This window comes from Dipodomys spectabilis, unplaced genomic scaffold (genome assembly GCF_019054845.1).
Source record: "Dipodomys spectabilis isolate Male_0828 unplaced genomic scaffold, ASM1905484v1 ptg000067l, whole genome shotgun sequence".
In the NCBI taxonomy this organism is placed as follows: domain Eukaryota; kingdom Metazoa; phylum Chordata; class Mammalia; order Rodentia; family Heteromyidae; genus Dipodomys; species Dipodomys spectabilis.
The window spans coordinates 4,422,328-4,437,239 of NW_024870744.1; the positions used below are offsets into that span (position 1 = coordinate 4,422,328).

The 14,912-nt window shown below is 56.7% G+C and overlaps 1 protein-coding gene across 5 annotated transcripts in view; it reads left to right on the forward strand.

The window, feature by feature from the left end:
* Positions 1-13,684, forward strand: part of Nup214 (nucleoporin 214) — a 70,886-nt gene extending 57,202 nt beyond the window's left edge. For 4 of the 5 annotated variants that reach the window (XM_042681123.1, XM_042681125.1, XM_042681127.1 and 1 more), the window contains 6 exons: positions 1,410-1,566; positions 6,586-6,738; positions 10,189-10,360; positions 12,724-12,863; positions 13,229-13,253; positions 13,495-13,684. In XM_042681123.1, the coding sequence (XP_042537057.1) occupies positions 1,410-1,566; positions 6,586-6,738; positions 10,189-10,360; positions 12,724-12,863; positions 13,229-13,253; positions 13,495-13,528 (681 nt within the window). In that variant the 3' untranslated portion in view covers positions 13,529-13,684. The remainder of the gene's footprint in view (positions 1-1,409; positions 1,567-6,585; positions 6,739-10,188; positions 10,361-12,723; positions 12,864-13,228; positions 13,254-13,494) is intronic. The other variant, XM_042681126.1, reaches the window with a different exon arrangement.
* The last annotated feature ends 1,228 nt before the right edge of the window (positions 13,685-14,912 follow it).

Here is a 14,912-nt window from a genome sequence, read left to right on the forward strand (position 1 = left end):
CTGTCATCCTAGCTACTCGGGAGGCTGAGATCTGAGGATCACAGTTCCAAAGCCAGCCTAGGCAGGAAAGTTTGTGACTCTTATCTCCAATAAACCACCAGAAAACTGGAAGTGGCACTGTGGCTCAAGTGGTAGAACACTAGCCTTGAGCAGATGAGTTCAAGGACAGTAAGAAAGAGAGATTGAAAACACATTAGAAGGGCTGGGAAGGTGGCTCAGTGATAGAGCGCTTGCCTTGCATGCCTGAGGCCCTGGGTTCGATTCCTCAGCACCACTTAAGCAAAAAGAAAAAAACCAGAAGTGGCGCTGTGGCTCAAGTGGTAGAGCGCTAGCCTTGAGCTGAAGAGCTGAGGGACAGTGCCCAAGCCCAGAGTTCAGGCCCCACGACTGGACCCAAAAAAAGAAAAAAGAAAAAAATGAAAACACATTAGAACTCTGGCTAAGGCAAGAGTTTGTTTTTTGTGTTTGGGGTCCAAAAGACAGCTAGAGTGCTGGCACTTCTTTGGTGTGGCAGAGGTGAGTCAGGGAGGGATCTTGGCACTTGTGAACAGAAGTGAGGAGCTACCCCCGACTCGTTACATATTGCCTTAGTCTCGGCCCAGGGTGACAGCTGGGTGTGCCAGGCAGAGCAGGATGAGACAGAGTCCCTAGCACAGGGACACTGCCGTCCTTTTAACCAGCAGCCAGGTTTCTGAGCAGGTGACTTGTTCAGGCACTGCTGTGTGAGGCAAGTTCATCTCTGAGCTCATTGAATTCACTCTCCAACCTGAGGTGGGCAGTGTAATAACCCCATCTTACAGCACCACTGGTCCCCCGGATGGGCCATCCACAGGCTCCTGCGGGGCTGCCCATTTCTAAGGTCAGCTTTCATCAAAGGGAACACCACCCTCCTGGATGTCCTTAAAGAACCAGTTTCCACAGAAATCCAGTGCGGTGCTTGGAGCAGCTCGGAGTTGACGCGTGGTGGAGTCGGCGTCCAGCGCCAGAGCTCCCGCCACGTGCGCAGAGCTGTCCGGAATCCCATGTGCACATTAGAGAAATGACAAAAATCACTCGCCACCAGCTGCCAGTGAGTTCAGCCAAAGATTAGAAGGAACAACAAGTGCTCGAGAGGTCTAAATCATTTTCCAACTTCTTTATTTGGTGAAGCTCTTGGGGGATTGCTTTGCCCACCCCTGGCATGGTGTCAGACACCACAGGGCAAGAGCAACACAGACAGTCCCCGCCTACCACGCACGAGCTTGGGAACCGCTGTGTACAGGAAGCCCCGGCCAGGGCCCTGCTTCTCCCCTTCCAAAGCTAATCAAGTCCTCTTGCTTTTTCCATGTGTGCCCTCCTGCCACGGACGTGGCCTGTCGTTCCACGGTGACCTCTCATCCTGCCTTGCTTCCTGCCCCTTTGTTTTCTAGCAGTCCCCCACTTCCAGCGGGAGCGTGTTCGGGTCTGGAAACGCTGGGAGAGGGGGAGGCTTCTTCAGCGGCCTTGGAGGAAAACCCAGCCAGGACGCAGCCAACAAAAACCCGTTCAGCTCGGCCAGCGGGAGCTTTGGATCTACAGCCACCCCAAGTAAGTAGGGAAGCCTTTCCCCAGCCCCTGCTGCCGGTGTCATCCTCCTGGCATTGGCAGAGCTTCAGGGACAGATACACAGCGGGTAGAGGACCCAGCAGGCCCATTTAAAATCCTACCACAAAGCAGTGCGGTCATTTGGGTTGGGAGGGGAGGTTGTTGTTTTGTCGGTCGGAGGGCTTGAACTTGGGGCCTGGGCACTGTCTCTGAGTTCTTTATTTTTATTTTTTTATTTTTTGTCAGTCATGGAGCCTGAACTCTGGGCCTGGGCACTGTCCCTCAGCTCTTCAGCTCAAGGCTAGCGCTCTACCACTTGAGTCACAGAGCCACTTCTGGCTTTTTCTGTTTGTGTGGTGCTGAGGAATTGAACCCAGGGCCTCGTGCATGCAAAGGCAAGCACTCTACCACTGAGCCACCTTCCCAGCCCCCTGTCCCTGAGTTCTTGTGCTCAAACCTAGTGCTCTATCACTTTGAGCCACAGCGCTGCTTCCAGTTTTCTAGTGGTTAATTGGAGGTAAGAGTCTGATGGACTTTCCTGCCCAGGCTGGATTTGAACTACGATCCTCACATCTTAGCCTTCTGAGTAGCTAGGATTATAGGCATGAGCTACCAGTACCCAGCTTTGTTGGTCGTGGTGGTAGTCATGGGGTTTGAACTCAGGGCCTAGGCGATGTCCTGAGCTCTTTCGTTTGAAGCTAGTGCTCTACCACTTTGAGCCACAACTCCACTTCTGGTTTTCTGGTGGTTAATTGGAGATAAGAGTTTCACAGACTTAACTGCATGGGCTGGCTTCTACCCGCGATCCTCAGATCTCAGCCTCTTGAGTAGCTAGGATTACAAGCGTGAGCCACCAGCACCCAACCGGTGTGGTTTCTAATAAGATACCCTATATAGTCATGCAAAGACACAAGAGCTGCGGGGAGAGGCTTGGTACGCTGAAATGGCCTGTCTTCTGTCTTCTGTCCCCACCTCTGTCTCAGTGTTGAGGTGCCCTGAAGCAAGTGCAGGCAGGCCGCAGAGGCCAGGCACACAGCAGGGCTTGCATCTGCATTGCATGCTGCGTGTGCTTTGAACTCCAGCTGTGGGGAAGCTGGAGCTCTTAGTTCATCTCAACTTCTTTTTTTTATTGCTTTTTATCAGAAGCTGTACCTCTTGGCACTTTCTTCTGCTGCTGATGTTTGAAACGTTTTTTTGTAAGTGTTCATTCTGCTGCTGAGGCTGAGATTGAGAGTTTGGGCTGTCATTTTCCTCTTAACTTCTCTGGTGTCATGTGCTGCATCTCCAGCCACTTTGCTGAGCCAGACCTTAGCAATCCTGAGCTCAGTCTCCCACAGTGGTGGGTGTGACAGTGAAACTCTCCACCCTGCTTTGCTCTCTGATCAATAACCCATCCCTGTGACGTCCGCTCCAGCGAGCTCAGAGTGAAAGGTTGCCTGCTCTGAGATGCATTGCTCTGCCCTCGTGAGTTACATAATCAGAATGTGTTGCTCTTCAGGTCGTAGTCTGCAGGAGAGATTTAGAACTCTGGAATGAAGGGATCCAAGAAATCACATCTAGTTGTTTTCAAACACTGTTTAAGCAGAATCCTGATAAGTAAAACAAAAGCAGGTTCTTGCCGAAGCAGAGGTCAAGAACCCAAAGGTTCACAGGAGTAGTTCGCCTGGCTGTCAGAATGAGAAAGTGGCTGATCCGAACCCCACCTCCCTCACATGGTAACATGCAGCGCTGCGTCTGCCACGAACGGACACTCGATAGCATGCGCGAGGGTGTCACGGCTCTCCTGGCTCGCTCCTCTCTAAAGCCATGGCTCTCGCGCTCTGGCTGTGCATGCCCCCAGCCCATGCCCAGTGCCACCACCTCAGTAGCCTCCAGTCGGGTGGGTGTGGAACAGCACTGTACCCCAGGACTCCCCCTGTCTCCAGACTCTCTAGTTCTTAGCCAGTCTGGTCTTCATCTCCTAAATGATCACTCGTAATTATACTTGATACTCTTAGCTGACTTTTGAAGGGATGGAAGACAGACAGACATCTTGGGGCTTGAACTCAGAGCCTAGGCTTTATCCGTGAGCTTTTTGTGCTGAAGGATAGTGGTCTACTTTAAGCTCCACTTCCAGCATTTTTGGTGGTTCATTGGAGATAAAAGTCTCACAGACTTTCCTACCTGGGCTGGCTTTGAACCACAGTCTTTACATATCAGCTTCCTGAGCAGCTAGGATTACAGGCTTGAGCCACCAGTGCCCAGCAGAAAAGACAGGCCAGGAGAAATGGATGAGGAGCCCGGGGAGCCCAGGGGCGCGGTGTCCCTGTCCTGTCCTGTGCCGTCTGCTCCATCACGAGTCTCAGCTTTCTTGTGCTAGTAGGTGAGAGCATCACTGCAGTTCTAGACTCTGAGAGCCCATGTTCCAGCTGCGCCCTGCTCCCAGCCACTCATTCTCCCCGTTCTCTGTGCTCCCGCTCCTCTGTGCTCCCGGTTCCTCAGAGCTCCTGGCTCCCCACTGTCCCTCTCATGGTCCCTCAGAACCATCTTTTGCCGAGAGTCATGCTGGTCCTCACCCTACCTCCCCTCCGACCTTTGACACCTTCCCCTCCCCCCCATCAACACACACACACACACACATATGCACGCACGTACACACATACACAGTGTGTGGCCAGGAATCCATCTTAAGTCCAGGATTTTTCAGCTGCTTTTACTTTCCACTCTTCCTCCCCAGAGCCTCTGTCGCTTCTTGCTGATGACTGCAGTATAAAATCCAGGCTGGAGACCCCAGCGCCCCAGCCTGCCCCCCCACTTCAGCCAGCTGTCAGCTGCTGCCCTCCCGGCGTCTGCCGCTCACCCCGGGCCCTGGCCACGGGAAAGCTGCAGGCCTTGCAGCTGGGTGCGGGGGGAACAGGAGGCGGGGGCGAGGTAGCAGCTCGTGCCGTGCGCCAGGCACTGCACACCTGGGCTAGTCAGCTGCTGTGGCGATGTGGCTGGCCCCACTTGACTGGTTTTGTTCTCGGAGGACAGGAGGGTAGGAGATGCCTGGGTACTACGTGGCACAGCAGGGTAGAGGTAGGGTCTTTCCCAGCCCTGCTCCTCTCTGCCTGGCAGTCCTTGTTCTGTGCACCTGCTTATACAGATGCCTTGTGGCGGCCATGCGTGGGCCACTGGCCCTCCCGCCGCCCGCTTCAACCTTGAGAGGAGTGACTGGGCACGCCAGCGCATAGCCAAGGGCTGTCTTGTCAGGGTTTCCCCTGCTGCTCCTCTGTAGCCCCTGCATGGTTACAGTTCAGCCCCCGCGGGCTGTCCCCCCGAGGGGCCTGGCACTTCCCGATCCTGTCCTGGGGACACTGAGGCAGCCTCTGCACACCCGTCCTCTCCCTGCGTCAGGAGGAGGAGGAAGCCTGTCGGTGAGCACCCCTGCCCACAAGGCCCACAGGAGGCGCTGGCCAAGCTCTGTGGAGGCCCTGCGAGAGGCCCTTCCCAGGGCACAAAACAATCCTAGCTACTCAGAGGCTGAGAGTTGAGGATCACCATTTGAAGCCAGCCCATACAGGAAAGTCTGGTTAATCCCCAATTAACCACCAAAAAGTCAGAAGTAGAGCCGAGGCCTTTAGTGCTAGAGTATGAGGCTAAGCAAATAAAGCCTCGGGACAGCACGTGGGCCCAAGCTCAAGTCCACCCAAGACAGGCAAAAAAAAATGTTTTTATAGCTGAGTGCCAGTGGCTCATGGCTGTCATCCTAGCTACTCAAATGCTGAGATCTGAGGATCCTGGTCCAAAGCCTGCCCAGGCAAGAAAATCTGTAAGACTCCTATCTCTAGCTAACCACCAAAAAGTCATTAAGTGGAGCTGTGGCTCCAATAAGTGATAGAGCACCAGCTTTGAGCAGAAACAGCAAATGAGAGCATGGGGCCCTGAGCCCTGAGCTGAAGCTCTGGCAGCTCTCTTTCGCAAGGGAGGGCATGCGCTCCTGCCTCCCCTCCGTCAGCCCGCAGTGCGCGAGGGCTCTGCTCACTTGGGGACCGGGGCTGGGCACCTTGACGTGCACACCAGTGGCTTGGGCATCCACCCACTCTCCGGATAGCCTCTCCCTGTCCTGTCACAGGTGGGAATGAATTTTAACAAAACTCTCGAGAAGATAGAGTGAGGTCTGAAGTTAAGTCCCGGTATTTCAAGTGTGAGACAGTCCTCATTTCTGCAGCAAACAAGAGTCCCCGCCCTCATCCGAAGAGAATCCCTTCCTTCTGCCCTTCCCTCCTTAGAGCACGTTCAGCACCTCTCCCCGGGCAGGAGGGATCCGCTAACCCAGCATCAGAAAGGTCCAGGGCCTTAGTGAACCTCTTAGAAAGAGGAGATGAAGCCAGACGTCAGTGGCTCACACCTGTCATCCTAGCTACTCAGGAGGCTGAGATCAGAGGATCATGGTTCAAAGCCAGCCTGGACAGGAAAGTCCATGAGATTCTTCAATAAACCAATAAAACACTGGAAGTGGCACTGCGGTTCTTCACGTGGTAGAACACTCGCTGAAGAGCTGAGGGATAGCACCCAGACTCAGAGTTCAAGCCCTGTGACCAACAAAAACAAAACTGAGAGCAAAACCAAAGTGCCCCTGTGGCTCAAGTGGTAGAGCGCCAGCCTTGAGGTCAAAAAATCTCCGGGTCAGCACCCAGGCCCAGAGTTCAAGCCCCATGACCAACCAAAAAAAAAAAAGATGAGCTGCAAGGCCTCGCTGGGCTGGGCCCCAGCGCCGCTCACTCCTGCGGACCAGAGCCGGAGCGCAGGGCTTCCCTCCACCCGCGCCCTCCGCAGCCACTCAAGCGTTCATGTCACTAACACAGGGAGGAAGGCAGATGGTCTTCCAGGCCCTAGACCTGAGGTAGACCTGGGGCTCTGAGTGCCCCTGGGGGCGCGGGGCCTCCCGCAGACCCTCTCCAGCAGGGCCTCCTCTCCCCTTTCTGTGGCGCTGGTGGAGTGAGGCCAGCAAGCCGCCATCTTGGCTGTGCCGCCCAGGCCCTCTGGTCCCTCTCTCCCCAGACACCTCCAACCTGTTTGGAAACAGCGGGGCGAAGACCTTCGGCGGGTTCGGCAGCTCGTCGTTTGGAGAGCAGAAGCCGGCCGGCACGTTCAGCTCTGGAGGCGGAAGTGTGGCGTCCCAAGGCTTCGGCTTCTCCACGCCCAGTAAAACAGGTGCCGGCATGATGTGCGCGCATGTGCTGCGTATGCCTGGATATCAGGAGGGAGAAGGGGACCGCAGAGGGGAGGACGTCTCTGCTCATTTCATTGAGCTTCTGCTTCCTTCCCAATGCGTGTGAAGTGGTTAAAAATGGGACTGCAGGGACTGCAGCCCGAGGAGCACGCAGTCTTCTTAGGAGACTTCCTTAGCAGTGTCCACTGTCACAGAAGCACCCAGAGAGGAGTACGTCAGAGCTGACAACTACAGCACACACAAGAACACACCTGATTGCTCCTGGTGTTCACATACATAGTTTTGCGTGTGTGTGTGTGTGTGTGTGTGTGCGCACTAGGGACTCGAACTCAGAGCCTAGCACTGTCTCTTAGCTTTTCTACTCAAGGCAGGCACTCTCCCACTTGAGCCATACCCTAACTTTTGGCTGGTGAATGGAAGTAAAAGTCTCCCAGACTTTACTGTCCCACCTATCCTCAAGTAGTGATCCTTTTTTTTTTTCTGGATCCGGTCGTGGGGCCTGAACTCTGGGCCTGGGCGCTGTCCCTCAGCTCTTCAGCTCAAGGCTAGCGCTCTACCACTTGAGCCACAGCGCCACTTCCCGCTTTTTTTCTTTTTGCTTAGGTGCTGAGGAATCGAACCCAGGGCCTCATCCATGCAAGGCAAGCGCTCTACCACTGAGCCACCTTCCCAGCCCCACAGATAGTGATCCTTAGATGCCAGCCTCCGAGTGGCTAGGATGACAGGTGTAAGCCACCAGGACCAGCTGTCTGGCTTCTTACATCTGTGGTATTTTGCCCTCTACCAGGCATTGCCTACACAGCATGCAGCTCTGTTCTTTGGCACAGGTGAAAAGCACGTTAATAGCACAGTGTTTTAGCCCCACATAACTTGAAGTGTTTGTTCTACACATCTGCAATTAAAATCTCCGAGGGCAGGCTAGGAATGTGGCTTAGTGGTGGTGTGCTTTCCTAGCATGCATGAAACCCTGGGTTCGATTCCTCGATACCACATAAACAGAAGAAACCAGAAATGGTGCTGTGGCTCAAGTGGTAGCCTGAGCAAAAGAAGCTCAGGGTCAGTGCCCAGGCCCTGAGTTCAAGCCCCAGGATTGGCCAAAAAAAACTCCAAGGGCAGTAGATGTTTAGATACAAGAACATGACTTGCTCAGCTGGCATTCTGCCAACCTGAGCTACAACTCCAGCTTTGCTTATTTGGAGATGGAGTCTCACAGACTTCTGTCTGGGTTAGCTTTGAGCTGTGATCCTCAGATTTCAGCCTTCTGAGTAGCTAAGTGTGAGTCACCAGTGCCCAGTGAGAAAGCCCCTCTTCAAAGCAGGCTCTCTGTGGTGGCATTCATGCTCAGAGGGATGGGATATTTTGAGCAAGACCCTTCCTGAGGGCCAGGTGTCTTAAGTGGCTGTGGCTAAGGCCTAGGCCTCCCTAAACCAGAAAGCAGACTCTTGCTTTTAGAATCTAATTTCCACAGGAGAGTGTGCTTGTTCTCGTAGCTTTGGCTTGGTGCCTGGTCTTAGATTGGAAGTTCTTAATTCTTTTCCTAGAATTTAAAAGGGACTAGAAATGAGATCCCAAGCCGAACACTGGTGACTCACGCCTACAATCCTAGCCACTCAGGAGGCTGAGATCTGAGCATTGTGGTCCAAAGCCAGTCCGGGCAGAAAAGCCCATGACTCTCTTTATCTCCATTGAACTGCCAGAAAACCGAAAGCTTGAGTTGCGGCTCGAAGTGATAGAGGCTAGCCTTGAGCAAAAGAGTTCAGGGACAGTGCCCAGGCCCTGAGTTCAAGCCCCAGGACTGGCAAAAAGACACAGAGGTGAGAAGTGAGGGGTGCAACGGAGCGCCATAGCAGCAGGGCCGCAAGTTCACCTTGGAGCTTTACACCAGGTGTCCAGCCTCCCTCTAGCATACGCGCCTCTGAAGTGACACTGCTGCTGGCCAGGAGGGGACACAGACCAGGATAGCCTGCCCCTGGGCTCGGGGGTCTGCATCCCTGCTTCGTGATCACCAGAGGTGTTGGGCACAGTGACCGCGAGAGACTGGCGCGTGCCAGGTGAGAGCTGGATTTGGGGTCTCGCAGACCTTCCAGTCCCAGCTCCGCCGCCGCTCGCTCAGAGCAGAGAGGCGGATCCCGAGCCTCCAGTCCTCCGGGAGGAGGTTGCGAAGCTCCCAGTAAACCTGAACCCCAGGCACACCGTGAGGCATAGGTCACCTGACTCCAGAGCTAAGCCCGTAGTGACTGCCACGCTGCCACACGGCGCGTGCGTGCGTGCGTGCGTGCGTCCGTCCGTCCTCCTGCCCAGGCGCTCTCTGTGTTGTTGTGACTTCTCACTTTTCACCCCCTTCCACCTAGAGGAGGCCACCGAGGCGGGCCTGGGTGTCTGGAAGAACGCGTAACCAGATCGGTGTCAGTCCTCAATAATTCAGCCGCGAGGGGTTTGGCGCTTTTTGTTCTTTCCAGCCTGTTGTATTTGTAATGCGCCCGTTTTTCCTCTCGGGGCTTGGAATTCACGTGAGGGCTTACGCAGGCACCTCCGTGCAAGATAGCAGCTCACTTGAGTTCAGCGGGCAGCTGTGCACACCCGGTGTGTGGTCCTTCTGGGTCAGGTGGTGGTGCGGTGACACCCCAGAGGCTGAGAGAGGTCCCCAGAGAGCAGGATCCTGGCGCCATGGTCCTCCACTGGCTCTGCGGCGGGCTGTATGTAGGTTTGGGGGTGAGGGGCCTGGGGATCAGGGGAAGCTCAGCACGCCTCCACCCCCTCCCCAGAACCTGGCCCCGCCCCCTTCTGTGGCCACCCGCTGCAGCCCCTGCCCAAGGGCGCCTGGCGCTCATGCGAGTTGTCCCACAGTTGAGGGTCAGTGGGGGCGGCACCCGCCGCAGAAGAGGAACATCGCTTTCCGCGGATGCCTCTGACTGGAGGGAGCGAGCGTTTTTAGGAAGGCTTCAGTGCCAAGAAAGAGGGCCGCCGGCGCACGCGTGCGCGGGGCAGCCACCAGGCTGTAAACACATCAGAAGCCCCTGGCCGGGCGCCAGGCAGGGCTCACGGCCGCCCTGACCCAGTTCGTGGGTTCTGGCGGGGCGGGGATGCCAGCCTCCAGTCTCACAGTTTGGGCTTCTGTCCAGTCTACAGCCGGCCATGGTGGTACACTTGGCATTTTCGCCACCAGGTTGGGACCCCAGCATTGGAGGGCCATGCTGTAGTGGGGTCCACTCTCATGAGCCCCCAGAAAGCAGGAGTAGGGCTGGGAGGGGCTGCCACATTCTGGTTTAAGTGGGGGGCGGGCAGCATGGCCCTGTTTGCATTGTGTTCATCTGTAACGTGCTGTTTTCCTCTTTCCCTTCCTTTTTGCTTTGCTTTCTGACCGCTCACGTCCTCTCCTCCTGCTCCTTTCCTTCTCCCCGTTTCTGTTTGTTTGCCTCTGTTTTGCTCAGGTGGCTTCGGTGCTGCTCCAGTGTTTGGCAGCCCTCCTACTTTCGGGGGATCCCCTGGGTTTGGAGGGGTGCCAGCATTCGGTTCAGCCCCAGCCTTTACAAGCCCTCTGGGCTCGACGGGAGGCAAAGTGTTCGGAGAGGGCACTGCGGCCGCCAGCGCGGGAGGATTCGGGTAAGCGCCCACCCGGGACGGGGGCGGGGTGGGGCGGGGACATGGCCGCCACAGCCTCGCAGCCCGACAGCCACCTTGCTCTGCGAAGTAGCTTCTCACACTGTCAAACTCCGGCCCGAGAGCGCAAGGCCCTGTCTTGGAACAGAGGAGCCAGGCTGTGTGGAACACACGGTGGCCATCAGCTCATGGCTGACCGCTGCCCTCAGAGCCCTGCTCTCCAGAGTGCCTGTGTTAGGGGGTAGCGCAGGGGTCGGTTCCTGTTTGCCTCCCGAGGCCCAGTGTTGTTGCACACGACTCCTGTGTCCTGTCCCCCCCCCCCCCCCCCATCCTCAGCGAGGGTTTCCAGTCCCCCAGGGCCAGCTGGGTCGTCCGGGTGCTCTCTGCGTGGGCCTTGCCCCACACATCCCCACTGGGAAATGCGGGGGAACTCTGGGGACCCCAGAATTCCAGTCCGGTTGCTGGAATCCGAAGGAAAACCACAGCCTTTGCCACAGCCAGATGTGTGCAGTTGTTTGAGAAGCCACGCCCTCGGCTGGCTTAGGCCGAGAACTGAAGATTTGGGGCGATTGTAGAGGGACCATGGCAGAACCCGGGTTTGAACTCGGGGCCTTGCTGCTTGCCAGGCAGACACTCTTCCACTGGGCTGTACCTGCACCCCCTTTTTGCTTTTTAAGAGTTACGAGTTTTTGCCAGGGACTCCTCTGACATCTGAGATGTAGCTGGGATTACAGGTGCACACCACCACACTTGGCTTATTTATTGAGGTGGAGTCTTGCTAACTCTTGGCCTCAGCTGGCCTCAACCCACATTCCTTCCCATTTGTACTCCGAGTGGCTGGATGGCAGGCGTGTACTACTGCCGCGTCTGGGTTCAGGTGTGTTCTCACCCTGCCGGCCACAAAGGTGCTGGCTGCTGAGGAGCCAGCAGTCCTTCCTTCCATCTTTGACTGTTCTCTCAGGAAACCCCAAGAATCAGAATTAGGGAGTAATTGGGTCGGCGTAACGAGACCTGGGGCGGGCGGGTGGACTCCCGTCTGCATGGCTGCAAGTCCTGGGGCTTTGCTTACTTGGTAGAAGAGAATCCTGATCCCAGGGCTGGGAAGGAAGCTCAGTGGTAGAGTGCTTGCCTTGCATGCATGAGACCCTGAGTTCCATTCCACATAAGCAGAAAAAGCCAGAAGTGGTGCTGTGGCTCAAGTGGTAGAGCGCTAGCCTTGAGCTGAAGAGCTGAGGGACAGCGCCCAGGTCCAGGGTTCAGGCCCCATGACCAACAACAACAAAAAAAGAATCCTGATCCCACATCAGTCCTGACTGGCCAGTTCCATCTTGCAGAACAGGCCCAAGTACCAGCCAGGCACTGAGTATCTAGAATCCGCTGCCGCTGTGGAGGCCCCTGGCAGTGTCTGGTGGGCTCTGGTGGGGTCTGAGGCCGGAGTTGCACACTGGCCTGGCTGGTGCACGCGTGGAGGCCCCGCCTGGGTCCTGCTGTGCTCTGGCTTTTTTCTGTAGCTGTTCTCCCACTTGCCTGTCTGTCCCCAGTCATGAACTCCTCTCCAGTCTGGTCTCCCCAGAGCCTTCCCCGTCCCAGCCAGATCCCTCTGACACAGGCCGGCACGCGCGCACACACACACACACACCCTGCACGCCCAGGGGTCATCCCCAGGTAAGGACCGAGGAGAACACTTAATGCTTCAAAATTCCAAAAGAAATGACTTGAGAACTGCTTCCCTATCCCCTCCGCCCACCAAAACAAAGATACCTAAAGTAGTGATCTTTGTGTGAGAAAACCTGTGCCTCATTGCAGGCAAATAGAAGCCTGCGCCAGTGCCCGGCTGTCATCATAGCTACTCCAGGGGCTAAGCCCTGAGGATTGTGGTTCAAAGCCAGCCCTGGCAGGAAAGTTAGAAACTCTTAACTCCAATTCAGCATCAAAAAGCAGGAAGTGGAGCTGTGGAGCACCAGATGTGAGCAAAAAAAAAAAACTCAGGGACAGTGCACAGGCCCTGAGTTCAAGCCCCAGGATTGGTACAATAAAAGGAAAGCAAAGAGAATGTCCAGGCATGGCAGCCCCAGCCCTCGAGGCCGAGGACAGCCTGGATGGCAGTGAGACTGTCTCTCAACAAAAAGTCAGCAGCACCAATGTGCAGCAAGAGCCAAATGATGCCCGAGCTGATAATGAGAAATCGTAGGTAATGGAGTGAGGACTGCGGAGCGCCAGCCAGCAAGAAGTCATTTTGGGCACCGGAGGAAAAGCCCCACACCGCTGCCTCTCCCTGGAATCTGTGCCAGCCCACATCGGGCACATCCCGGGCGGGCGGGGGCCAGGGCCACACTGACCACAGCCCCTTTGTGGCCGGTGCACAGGTTCGGGAGCAGCAGCAACACCACGTCGTTCGGCACGCTGGCCAGCCAGAACACGCCCTCCTTCGGATCGCTGTCCCAGCAGACATCAGGGTTTGGGGCCCAGAGCGGCAGCTTCTCCGGGTTTGGATCGGGCTCTGGAGGTAGGCCGCCCTTCCCCCTGCCCGTCCCTGGGCCCAGGTACCGGACTTCTGCCTGGCTGCTGGTGTAGTGGTATGGATGCAGTCAGTGATAAAGGAAGCATCCTGTCTATACTTGCAGTGCTGGGCCATTTCTGAGCAAATAATAGAAATGCTGATGTCATTTCCGCTCAGGGTTTCAGCACTTGAAGCCAGAGCCTTAGCAGGCTGGGTTTCCACAGCCGGGTGCGCTGCCTCCAGCGCAGGGCCTGGGAATGTGGCGGATCGCATCTGCATCTTCACTCATGACACATGGGTCCCTGTGTCCTCGTGGGGGGGGGTGCGCACGGGGGCTGAGCTTCCCCTGACCTTCCCCTCCCTCTTTTCAGGCTTCACCTTCGGATCATCCAACTCGTAAGTGGCATCTCCCATACTTACTAAATAAGTTGGGGGGGGGGGGGAAGGGCTGGGGCGTGCAGAGACTGAGCACGCCAGTCATTCTGCCGCAGCTTGGGGAGGGGGTCCCTCCTACTCCCCCAGTCCTCCCCTGTAGTGTCTGAAGCTTTCCCGTCCTGTGCTGTGCTTCTTGAAGTGTGCGGTTCTGGGGGTCTGGAAGCCTGGCCGGGGGTGGGCGCTGACGCCGCGCTTCCTGCAGTTCTGCCCAGGGCTTCGGCGGCTGGAGAAGCTGAGCGCCGCGGGCATCGCCTCCAGTTCTGCGACCGGCTGCGGGCACCACGGAACAGTCTGAACCAGACACACCCCGAAACAAGAGACCAAAGCTGGGAGATGCCTGGCTGTCCTATGCCTGTTGGGTTTTTCCCTGCTATTAAACCATGCGGGCTGTTGCTGTTCAGAATGGATGTGAGTTTATTCAGGTCACAGCCCCACAGAACTTTCTCCATCCCTGTGGTATCTTCCCCAGGCCCCTGAACCAGACACCCCCACCCGAGAGGAGGTGGGTGGGTCAGAGGCTCAGGGTCTCCCTCCCACAGCCTCAGTTCTGTGCCGGAAGTAACAGCGGCACGGCCCGCCATGGGGCAGGCATGGCAGCTGGCCACGTGGCTGGCTGGGCGCTGGCCGCGGCTGCGCCCTGCCTCCCATGGCGCCGCTGCCTGTCTCTGTGGCCCTGGCGCCGTGCCCACAGCTCGTCTCTTCCGTGTTTTGAGGGGTCTCCTCCATATCCCGTCTGTGACAGCGAGCAGGACCGGGGAGACCTGGCTGTGACGGGATGGCCCGGCCGTCGGTGGTCGCCGGTCCCCACACACACACACAGAAGAATGCAGCGCTTCCTGCTGGAGCCAGCAGCAGGGGCCTGGGCCGGGCCTTGGCTTAGAATCTTACACCCTGGGAAGTTGTATCTTTAAGGTTTTAATAAACATTTGATACACGGTCTATGGTGTGGGCAGTGTGACTTCCTGGCTCTGTGGCTTATTTGGGGTCCGGGGACCATGGTGACGTCCCAGGACGCCACGGTCTGCCCTGAGGGTGCCTGGCTCGCCTGGGGTGTTGTGAAGAGCGGATCGCAGTCCTCCGGTGGGCGGGACTCCGGCCGGGGCCACTCAGTGTGCTCACAGCCTCATCTGCGTCGGTGGGCGGGACTTTCTCACGCTCAAAGCCTCATCTCTCATCCGCGCGCCCGTCTGGGCAGCCGCCAGCAGAGCCGGCACCTGGACTTGAGCCACAGTGTCCGTGGGGACTGTCGCCTGCTGCTCATCCTCACATCCTCTGGTAGCACGTTCGCTTGCTCGCCAGAGGCCTGTGGGCCTCTGTGGTCCCCTCCTCCCACACGCATGTCTGTTGGTTTATATATGGGGGTCTTGGTTTGAGCTTTTTTTTTCTTGTCGGTCATGGGGCTTGAACTCTGGGCCTGGGCACTGTCCCTCAGCTCTTCAGCTCAAGGCAAGTGCTCTACCACTTGAGCCACAGCACCACTCCCAATTTTCTGGTAGTTCATTGGAGGTAAGTCTCACGGACTTTCCTTGCCCAGGCTGGCTTTGAACTGTTATCCTTAGATCTCAGCCTCCTGAGTAGCTGGGATTCCAGGCATGAGGCACTGGCGCCCGGCATGGCGCT